General features: G+C 34.3%; 1 protein-coding gene across 1 annotated transcript in view; it reads right to left on the reverse strand.

The window, feature by feature from the left end:
* The window catches only part of LOC133621877 (slit homolog 1 protein-like), a 134,299-nt gene extending 121,936 nt beyond the window's left edge, over window positions 1-12,363 (reverse strand). The window contains exon 1 of the mRNA XM_061984299.1: window positions 12,072-12,363. Coding sequence (XP_061840283.1) covers window positions 12,072-12,304 — 233 coding nt within the window. The 5' untranslated portion in view covers window positions 12,305-12,363. The remainder of the gene's footprint in view (window positions 1-12,071) is intronic.
* Window positions 12,364-12,635: the final 272 nt, after the last annotated feature.

Raw genomic sequence — 12,635 nt, forward strand, 5'->3', positions numbered from 1 at the left:
TGGAGAAATCACCGCACAGGTGATACCGCATCAAAAAGCGGCATCGGTGTGTAAAGGATATCACCACATAGGCTCAGGAACACTTCAGAAAACCACTGTCAGTAACTACAGTTTGTGGCTACATCGGTTAAGTGCAAGTTAAAACAAAGCGAAAGTCCTTTATCAACAACACCCAGAAACGCCGAAAGGACAAGATCACGGGTACAAGCGGCCGAAATGAGTTTCCTCTCTCTCTCTCCCTTAGAGATAGGGTGAGAAGCTCTGTCATCCAGGAGGAGCTCAAAGTAAAGCCGCTGCTCCTCCACATGGAGAGGAGCCAGATGAGGTGAGGGCATCTGGTCAGGATGCCACCCCAACGCCTCCCTAGGGAGGTGTTTAGGGCACGTCCGACCGGTAGGAGGCTACGGGGAAGACCCAGGACACGTTGGGAAGACTATGTCTCCCTGCTGGTCTGGTAACGCCTCGGGATCCCCCGGGAGGAGCTGGACGAAGTGGCTGGGGAGAGGGAAGTCTGGGCTTCCCTGCTTAGGCTGCTGCCCCCGCGACCCGACCTCGGATAAGCAGAAGAAGATGATTGGATGGAAAAATGTTGGCAATATTATAATAATGATTGGAATTTCACTTTGCATAATTATGACAAAAGTCAGAATTGTACTCACTATTTTACAAGAACAACAAAAAAAATGGCAATATTGTGATAAAAGTCAGAATTTTAGATGACAAATGTTACCATTTTGCATTAAAAAGTAATAATTTGACATTCAAAAAAAAGTAATACTTTTTTGAAGAGAAAATATTGCAATATTACAGAAACAGAAAGAATATGAGAAAATCCATCCATTTTCTACCGCTTATGCATATATATATACACACACAGGTAAAAGCCAGTAAATTAGAATATTTTGAAAAACTTGATTTATTTCAGTAATTGCATTCAAAAGGTGTAACTTGTACATTATATTTATTCATTGCACACAGACTGATGCATTCAAATGTTTATTTCATTTAATTTTGATGATTTGAAGTGGCAACAAATGAAAATCCAAAATTCCGTGTGTCACAAAATTAGAATATTACTTAAGGCTAATACAAAAAAGGGATTTTTAGAAATGTTGGCCAACTGAAAAGTATGAAAATGAAAAATATGAGCATGTACAATACTCAATACTTGGTTGGAGCTCCTTTTGCCTCAATTACTGCGTTAATGCGGCGTGGCATGGAGTCGATGAGTTTCTGGCACTGCTCAGGTGTTATGAGAGCCCAGGTTGCTCTGATAGTGGCCTTCAACTCTTCTGCGTTTTTGGGTCTGGCATTCTGCATCTTCCTTTTCACAATACCCCACAGATTTTCTATGGGGCTAAGGTCAGGGGAGTTGGCGGGCCAATTTAGAAGAGAAATACCATGGTCCGTAAACCAGGCACGGGTAGATTTTGCGCTGTGTGCAGGCGCCAAGTCCTGTTGGAACTTGAAATCTCCATCTCCATAGAGCAGGTCAGCAGCAGGAAGCATGAAGTGCTCTAAAACTTGCTGGTAGACGGCTGCGTTGACCCTGGATCTCAGGAAACAGAGTGGACCGACACCAGCAGATGACATGGCACCCCAAACCATCACTGATGGTGGAAACTTTACACTAGACTTCAGGCAACGTGGATCCTGTGCCTCTCCTGTCTTCCTCCAGACTCTGGGACCTCGATTTCCAAAGGAAATGCAAAATTTGCATGGTTGGGTGATGGTTTGGGGTGCCATGTCATCTGCTGGTGTCGGTCCACTCTGTTTCCTGAGATCCAGGGTCAACGCAGCCGTCTACCAGCAAGTTTTAGAGCACTTCATGCTTCCTGCTGCTGACCTGCTCTATGGAGATGGAGATTTCAAGTTCCAACAGGACTTGGCGCCTGCACACAGCGCAAAATCTACCTGTGCCTGGTTTACGGACCATGGTATTTCTGTTCTAAATTGGCCCGCCAACTCCCCTGACCTTAGCCCCATAGAAAATCTGTGGGGTATTGTGAAAAGGAAGATGCAGAATGCCAGACCCAAAAACGCAGAAGAGTTGAAGGCCACTATCAGAGCAACCTGGGCTCTCATAACACCTGAGCAGTGCCAGAAACTCATCGACTCCATGCCACGCCGCATTAACGCAGTAATTGAGGCAAAAGGAGCTCCAACCAAGTATTGAGTATTGTACATGCTCATATTTTTCATTTTCATACTTTTCAGTTGGCCAACATTTCTAAAAATCCCTTTTTTGTATTAGCCTTAAGTAATATTCTAATTTTGTGACACACGGAATTTTGGATTTTCATTTGTTGCCACTTCAAATCATCAAAATTAAATGAAATAAACATTTGAATGCATCAGTCTGTGTGCAATGAATAAATATAATGTACAAGTTACACCTTTTGAATGCAATTACTGAAATAAATCAAGTTTTTCAAAATATTCTAATTTACTGGCTTTTACCTGTATATATATATATATATATATATATATATACACATATATATACACATATATATACACACACACACACATATATATATATATATATATATATATATATATATATATATATATATATATATATATATATATATATATATATATATATATACATATAAAAATTGGTAAAATTTATTTTAAAAAAAAAAGAAAGAAAAAAAAAAATATATATATATATATATATATATATTTTTTTTTTTTTTTTTTTTTTTTTAAATAAATTTTACCAATTTTTATATGTATATGTATATAATTTTACCAATTTTTTTACACACACTTATTACATATGTTGGCCAGAAGGGGAGCACTTAAAATTTTTACACACACTTCTTATTTCGTATGTTGACCAGAGGGGGAGCACTTTTAAAAGCGACACACAGCCCATTTGAAGAATCCCTCCTTTTGATAGATTTCACCACCAGGGAGCAAATGAGATCTCTATTTTTCGTTTTTTTGTAATGTGCTTAAGGCCGATGACAAACGAGTCACGGACCACAGGTGGCCCCTGTGCCGCACTTTGGGCAAACCAGCTGTAGAAGCTGACTGTTAATGGCCACTCTAGTCTTAGTAGCGTAGTGTATTTGTTCATCCTATGGTCACATATGGGACGAATAGGGAAGTCCTTCTTCATCTTGTTTTATCACATATTGCTGCCTTTGCACCTGTCAATGTTTACTTTTGTATGCACATTAAATCAACCAAAGAAATCCTGACTTTGGAGCAATGTTCACGGACTCTAGTATTTGGCTCTCTATTAGATGCAATGGTTTTCAGTATTGGGACCATGATTTTTGTCCTAACTTGTTCACACCTCCTCATATGGAAGCTAATTTTCCTTGTTGATGTCTCAAGAAGGGTTGAAATACAACACACACACACAAACACACACACACACACATTCTTGTATTTCTTACCTTCTTGAGACCTAAGAAAAATGTCTACCTCTTTAGGACCACCCTTTCTAGATATATAAATATTTGTATTTACAGCATTAATAATATATACATACTATGCAAATATAAAAAAGCTTGTTGTGAAAAATGAGATGGAATTTCACAAGAAAAACTTCACAATTTCACAAGAAAAAGTTAGAATTTTGGCAGTGTTATAATAAAAGTCGTCATTTTACTCAACGCAAGTCAAAATTGTACGAGAAAAACTGAACAGTTGTGCAATATTATGATAAAAGTTGGAATTTTACTCAATAACATTCACAATTTTACAAGAAAAGCTCAACATTTTGACAATTTTAGTAAAAAAAAAAGAGTTGTAATTTTCCTGGACAAAAGGTCACAATGTTATAAGAAAACTTAAAAATGTTGGCAATATTATAATAATAATCGGAATTTCACTTGGCAAAATTATGACAAAAGTCATAATTTTACTCCAAAAAATGTCACTATTTTACAAGAACAACAACAAAATTGTCAATATTGTGATAAAAGTCAGAATTTTATGTGACAAATGTCAATGTTTACTTTTGTATGCACATTAAATCAACCAAATAAATCCTGACTTTGGAGCAATGTTCACGGACTCTAGTATTTGGCTCTCTATTAGATGCAATGGTTTTCCGTATTAGGACCACGATTTATGTCCTAACTTGTTCACACCTCCTCATATGGAAGCTACTTTTCCTTGTTGATGTCTCAAAAAGGGTAGAAATACAACACGCACACACACACACACGTTACCTTCTTGAGACCTCCGAAAAATGCCTACCTCTTTAGGACCACCCTTTCTAGATATATAAATATTTGTATTTACAACATTAATAATATATACATACTATGCACATATAAAAAAGCTTGTTGTGAAAAATGAGATGGAATTTCACAAGTAAAGGTTAGAATTTTGGCAGTATTATAATAAAAGTCGTCATTTTACTCAACGCAAGTCAAAATTGTACGAGAAAAACTGAACAGTTGTGCAATATTATGATAAAAGTTGGAATTTTACTCAATAACATTCACAATTTTACAAGAAAAGCTCAACATGTTGACAATTTTAGTAAAAAAAGAGTCGTAATTTTACTGGACAAAAAGGTCACAATGTTATAAGAAAACTTAAAAATGTTGGCAATATTATAATAATAATCGGAATTTCACTTGGCAAAATTATGACAAAAGTCATAATTTTACTCCAAAAAATGTCACTATTTTACAAGAACAACAAAAAAAAAATTGGCAATATTGTGATAAAAGTCAGAATTTTATGTGACAAATGTCAATGTTTACTTTTGTATGCACATTAAATCAACCAAAGAAATCCTGACTTTGGAGCAATGTTCACGGACTCTAGTATTTGGCTCTCTATTAGATGCAATGGTTTTCAGTATTGGGACCATGATTTATGTCCTATCTTGTTCACACCTCCTCATATGGAAGCTACTTTTCCTTGTTGATGTCTCAAAAAGGGTAGAAATACAAGAACACACACACACACACACACACACACATTCTTGTATTTCTTACCTTCTTGAGACCTGAGAAAAATGTCTACCTCTTTAGGACCACCCTTTCTAGATATATAAAGATGTGTATTTACAACATTATTAATATATACATACTATGCAAATATAAAAAAGCTTGTTGTGAAAAATGAGATGGAATTTCACAAGAAAAACGTCACAATTTCACAAGAAAAAGTTAGAATTTTGGCAGTGTTATAATAAAAGTCGTCATTTTCCTCAACGCAAGTCAAAATTGTACGAGAAAAACTGAACAGTTGTGCAATATTATGATAAAAGTTGGAATTTTACTCAATAACATTCACAATTTTACAAGAAAAGCTCAACATTTTGACAATTTTAGTAAAAAAAAGAGTCGTATTTTTACTGGACAAAAGGTCACAATGTTATGAGAAAACTTAAAAATGTTGGCAATATTATAAAAATAATCGGAATTTCACTTGGCAAAATTATGACAAAAGTCATAATTTTACAAGAACAACAAAAAAAATGGCAATATTGTGATAAAAGTCAGAATTATGTGACAAATGTCAATGTTTACTTTTGTATGCACATTAAATCAACCAAAAAAATCCTGACTTTGGAGCAATGTTCACGGACTCTAGTATTTGGCTCTCTATTAGATGCAATGGTTTTCAGTATTGGGACCACGATTTATGTCATCACTTGTTCACACCTCCTCATATGGAAGCTACTTTTCCTTGTTGATGTCTCAAGAAGGGTAGAAATACAACACACACACACACACACACACACACACACACACACACACACACACACACACACACACACACATTCTTGTATTTTTGACCTTCTTGAGACCTGAGAAAAATGCCTACCTCTTTAGGACCACCCTTTCTAGATATATAAAGATGTGTATTTACAACATTAATAATATATACATACTATGTAAATATAAAAAAGCTTGTTGTGAAAAATGAGATGGAATTTCACAAGAAAAAGTTAGAATTTTGTCAGTGTTATAATAAAAGTCGTCATTTTACTCCACGCAAGTCAAAATTGTACGAGGAAAACTGAACAGTTGTGCAATATTATGATAAAAGTTGGAATTTTACTCAATAACATTCACAATTTTACAAGAAAAGCTCAACATTTTGACAATTTTAGTAAAAAAAAGAGTTGTAATTTTCCTGTACAAAAGGGTCACAATGTTATAAGAAAACTTAAAAATGTTGGCAATATTATAATAATAATCGGAATTTCACTTGGCAAAATTATGACAAAAGTCATAATTTTACTCCCAAAAATGTCACTATTTTACAAGAACAACAACAAAATTGTCAATATTGTGATAAAAGTCAGAATTTTATGTGACAAATGTCAATGTTTACTTTTGTATGCACATTAAATCAACCAAATAAATCCTGACTTTGGAGCAATGTTCACGGACTCTAGTATTTGGCTCTCTATTAGATGCAATGGTTTTCAGTATTGGGACCATGATTTATGTCATCACTTGTTCACACCTCCTCATATGGAAGCTACTTTTCCTTGTTTATGTCTCAAGAAGGGTAGAAATACAAGAACACACACACACACACATACACACATTCTTGTATTTCTTACCTTCTTGAGACCTGAGAAAAATGCCTACCTCTTTAGGACCACCCTTTCTAGATATATAAATATTTGTATTTACAGCATTAATAATATATACATACTATGCAAATATAAAAAAGCTTGTTGTGAAAAATGAGATGGAATTTCACAAGAAAAACGTCACAATTTCACAAGAAAAAGTTAGAATTTTGGCAGTGTTATAATAAAAGTCGTCATTTTCCTCAACGCAAGTCAAAATTGTACGAGAAAAACTGAACAGTTGTGCAATATTATGATAAAAGTTGGAATTTTACTCAATAACATTCACAATTTTACAAGAAAAGCTCAACATTTTGACAATTTTAGTAAAAAAAGAGTTGTAATTTTACTGGACAAAAGGTCACAATGTTATAAGAAAACTTAAAAATGTTGGCAATATTATAATAATAATCGGAATTTCACTTGGCAAAATTATGACAAACGTCATAATTTTACTCCAAAAAATGTCACTATTTTACAAGAACAACAACAAAATTGTCAATATTGTGATAAAAGTCAGAATTTTATGTGACAAATGTCAATGTTTACTTTTGTATGCACATTAAATCAACCAAATAAATCCTGACTTTGGAGCAATGTTCACGGACTCTAGTATTTGGCTCTCTATTAGATGCAATGGTTTTCAGTATTGGGACCATGATTTATGTCATCACTTGTTCACACCTCCTCATATGGAAGCTACTTTTCCTTGTTGATGTCTCAAGAAGGGTAGAAATACAAGAACACACACACACACACATACACACATTCTTGTATTTCTTACCTTCTTGAGACCTGAGAAAAATGCCTACCTCTTTAGGACCACCCTTTCTAGATATATAAAGATGTGTATTTACAACATTATTAATATATACATACTGTGCAAATATAAAAAAGCTTGTTGTGAAAAATGACATGGAATTTCACAAGAAAAACGTCACAATTTCACAAGAAAAAGTTAGAATTTTGGCAGTGTTATAATAAAAGTCGTCATTTTACTCTACGCAAGTCAAAATTGTACGAGGAAAACTGAACAGTTGTGCAATATTATGATAAAAGTTGGAATTTTACTCAATAACATTCACAATTTTACAAAAAAAGCTCAACATTTTGACAATTTTAGTAAAAAAAGAGTCGTAATTTTACTGGACAAAAAGGTCACAATGTTATAAGAAAACTTAAAAATGTTGGCAATATTATAATAATAATCGGAATTTCACTTGGCAAAATTATGACAAAAGTCATAATTTTACTCCAAAAAATTTCACTATTTTACAAGAACAACAAAAAAATTGGCAATATTGTCATAAAAGTCAGAATTTTATGTGACAAATGTCAATGTTTACTTTTGTATGCACATTAAATCAACCAAATAAATCCTGACTTTGGAGCAATGTTCACGGACTCTAGTATTTGGCTCTCTATTAGATGCAATGGTTTTCAGTATTAGGACCACGATTTATGTCCAAACTTGTTCACACCTCCTCATATGGAAGCTACTTTTCCTTGTTGATGTCTCAAAAAGGGTAGAAATACAACACACACACACACGTTACCTTCTTGAGACCTCCGAAAAATGCCTACCTCTTTAGGACCACCCTTTCTAGATATATAAATATTTGTATTTACAACATTAATAATATATACATACTATGTAAATATAAAAAAGCTTGTTGTGAAAAATGAGATGGAATTTCACAAGAAAAAGTTAGAATTTTGGCAGTGTTATAATAAAAGTCGTCATTTTACTCGACGCAAGTCAAAATTGTACGAGAAAAACTGAACAGTTGTGCAATATTATGATACAAGTTGGTATTTTACTCAATAACATTCACAATTTCACAAGAAAAGCTCAACATTTTGACAATTTTAGTAAAAAAGGAGTCGTAATTTTACTGGACAAAAGGTCACAATGTTATGAGAAAACTTAAAAATGTTGGCAATATTATAATAATAATCGGAATTTCACTTGGCAAAATTATGACAAAAGTCATAATTTTACTACAAAAAATTTCACTATTTTACAAGAACAACAACAAAAAAATGGCAATATTGTGATAAAAGTCAGAATTTTATGTGACAAATGTCAATGTTTACTTTTGTATACACATTAAATCAACCAAATAAATCCTGACTTTGAAGCAATGTTCACGGACTCTAGTATTTGGCTCTCTATTAGATGCAATGGTTTTCAGTATTGGGACCATGATTTCGGTCCTATCTTGTTCACACCTCCTCATATGGAAGCTACTTTTCCTTGTTGATGTCTCAAGAAGGGTTGAAATACAACACACACACACATTCTTGTTCTTCTTACCTTCTTGAGACCTCTGAAAAATACCTACCTCTTTAGGACCACCCTTTCTAGATATATAAAGATGTGTATTTACAACATTAATAATATATACATACTATGCACATATAAAAAAGCTTGTTGTGAAAAATTAGATGGAATTTCACAAGAAAAACGTCACAATTTCACAAGAAAAAGTTAGAATTTTGTCAGTGTTATAATAAAAGTCGTCATTTTACTCTACGCAAGTCAAAATTGTACGAGGAAAACTGAACAGTTGTGCAATATTATGATAAAAGTTGGAATTTTACTCAAAAACATTCACAATTTTACAAGAAAAGCTCAACATTTTGACAATTTTAGTAAAAAAAAGAGTTGTAATTTTCCTGGACAAAAGGTCACAATGTTATAAGAAAACTTAAAAATGTTGGCAATATTATAATAATAATCGGAATTTCACTTGGCAAAATTATGACAAAAGTCATAATTTTACTCCAAAAAATGTCACTATTTTACAAGAACAACAACAAAAAAATGGCAATATTGTGATAAAAGTCAGAATTTTATGTGACAAATGTCAATGTTTACTTTTGTACACACATTAAATCAACCAAATAAATCCTGACTTTGGAGCAATGTTCACAGACTCTAGTATTTGGCTCTCTATTAGATGCAATGGTTTTCAGTATTGGGACCATGATTTATGTCCTAACTTGTTCACACCTCCTCATATGGAAGCTACTTTTCCTTGTTGATGTCTCAAGAAGGGTTGAAATACAACACACACACAAACACACACACACACATTCTTGTATTTCTTACCTTCTTGAGACCTAAGAAAAATGTCTACCTCTTTAGGACCACCCTTTCTAGATATATAAATATTTGTATTTACAGCATTAATAATATATACATACTATGCAAATATAAAAAAGCTTGTTGTGAAAAATGAGATGGAATTTCACAAGAAAAACGTCACAATTTCACAAGAAAAAGTTAGAATTTTGGCAGTGTTATAATAAAAGTCGTCATTTTACTCATCGCAAGTCAAAATTGTATGAGAAAAACTGAACAGTTGTGCAATATTATAATAAAAGTTGGAATTTTACTCAATAACATTCACAATTTTACAAGAAAAGCTCAACATTTTGACAATTTTAGTAAAAAAAAAGAGTCGTAATTTTCCTGGACAAAAGGTCACAATGTTATAAGAAAACTTAAAAATGTTGGCAATATTATAATAATAATCGGAATTTCACTTGGCAAAATTATGACAAAAGTCATAATTTTACTCCAAAAAATGTCACTATTTTACAAGAACAACAACAAAATTGTCAATATTGTGATAAAAGTCAGAATTTTATGTGACAAATGTCAATGTTTACTTTTGTATGCACATTAAATCAACCAAATAAATCCTGACTTTGGAGTAATGTTCACGGACTCTAGTATTTGGCTCTCTATTAGATGCAATGGTTTTCAGTATTGGGACCATGATTTATGTCCTAACTTGTTCACACCTCCTCATATGGAAGCTACTTTTCCTTGTTGATGTCTCAAAAATGGTAGAAATACAAGAACACACACACACACACACACACACACACATTCTTGTATTTCTTACCTTCTTGAGACCTGAGAAAAATGCCTACCTCTTTAGGACCACCCTTTCTAGATATATAAAGATGTGTATTTACAACATTATTAATATATACATACCATGCAAATATAAAAAAGCTTGTTGTGAAAAATGACATGGAATTTCACAAGAAAAACGTCACAATTTCACAAGAAAAAGTTAGAATTTTGGTAGTGTTATAATAAAAGTCGTCATTTTACTCCACGCAAGTCAAAATTGTACGAGGAAAACTGAACAGTTGTGCAATATTATGATAAAAGTTGGAATTTTACTCAATAACATTCACAATTTTACAAGAAAAGCTCAACATTTTGACAATTTTAGTAAAAAAAGAGTCGTAATTTTACTGGACAAAAAGGTCACAATGTTATAAGAAAACTTAAAAATGTTGGCAATATTATAATAATAATCGGAATTTCACTTGGCAAAATTATGACAAAAGTCATAATTTTACTCCAAAAAATTTCACTATTTTACAAGAACAACAAAAAAATTGGCAATATTGTCATAAAAGTCAGAATTTTATGTGACAAATGTCAATGTTTACTTTTGTATGCACATTAAATCAACCAAATAAATCCTGACTTTGGAGCAATGTTCACGGACTCTAGTATTTGGCTCTCTATTAGATGCAATGGTTTTCAGTATTGGGACCATGATTTATGTCATCACTTGTTCACACCTCCTCATATGGAAGCTACTTTTCCTTGTTTATGTCTCAAGAAGGGTAGAAATACAAGAACACACACACACACACACACACATATACACATTCTTGTATTTCTTACCTTCTTGAGACCTGAGAAAAATGCCTACTTTAGGACCACCCTTTCTAGATATATAAAGATGTGTATTTACAACATTATTAATATATACATACTGTGCAAATATAAAAAAGCTTGTTGTGAAAAATGACATGGAATTTCACAAAAAAAACGTCACAATTTCACAAGAAAAAGTTAGAATTTTGGCAGTGTTATAATAAAAGTCGTCATTTTACTCTACGCAAGTCAAAATTGTACGAGGAAAACTGAACAGTTGTGCAATATTATGATAAAAGTTGGAATTTTACTCAATAACATTCACAATTTTACAAGAAAAGCTCAACATTTTGACAATTTTAGTAAAAAAAAGAGTCGTATTTTTACTGGACAAAAGGTCACAATGTTATGAGAAAACTTAAAAATGTTGGCAATATTATAAAAATAATCGGAATTTCACTTGGCAAAATTATGACAAAAGTCATAATTTTACTCCAAAAAATGTCACTATTTTACAAGAACAACAACAACAAAAAAATGGCAATATTGTGATAAAAGTCAGAATTTTATGTGACAAATGTCAATGTTTACTTTTGTATGCACATTAAATCAACCAAAGAAATCCTGACTTTGGAGCAATGTTCACAGACTCTAGTATTTGGCTCTCTATTAAATGCAATGGTTTTCCGTATTGGGACCATGATTTCGGTCCTATCTTGTTCACACCTCCTCATATGGAAGCTACTTTTCCTTGTTGATGTCTCAAGAAGGGTAGATATACTACACACACACACACACACGGTTACTCACAGCCTCTCTGTTCCTCTGGGGATGTTCTTGGGCACAGCATGGATCCCGAGGCCGTGGCAGTCCACCGTCGTCCCCAGGCAGCTGCACGGCGCCGGGCACGCCTCCACGCCCCCCCAGCCTGCCAGCATCAGCATCATCAGCGGCATCAGGGTCCGGCGGGGCGCTCGGCCCGGGTCCACCAGCGGCAGCGCCGGCCGGCGTCCTCTTGACCTCTCCGTGCTCCCGGCAGGCATCCTTCTCACTCCTCGGCTTGAAGTGGACGCACGGCAATGCCAGAAAAAGGGGGGCGACGTTGGGGGGCCCGGAGCGGAGGGGTTCAGCTGGGACCCAGGGTGGGGTTCGGTCCTTCAGAACCGGTAAGACTTTGCTCTGCGTCAGCACTGTCCTCCTCCTTCCTCTCCGCTCCACTCTTATTGAGTCATTGCGCATGCAGCCGCCACTAGGGGGGGGACTCCCTCTCTCTCTCTCCCTCACACGCACACAGGAGAGAGAAAGAGAGAGAGAGAGAGAGAGAGAGAGAGAGAGAGAGAGAGAGAGTGCAATCATCCATTAAAAGCTTTTACA

This window comes from Nerophis lumbriciformis, linkage group LG25 (assembly GCF_033978685.3).
Source record: "Nerophis lumbriciformis linkage group LG25, RoL_Nlum_v2.1, whole genome shotgun sequence".
NCBI lineage: Eukaryota > Metazoa > Chordata > Actinopteri > Syngnathiformes > Syngnathidae > Nerophis > Nerophis lumbriciformis.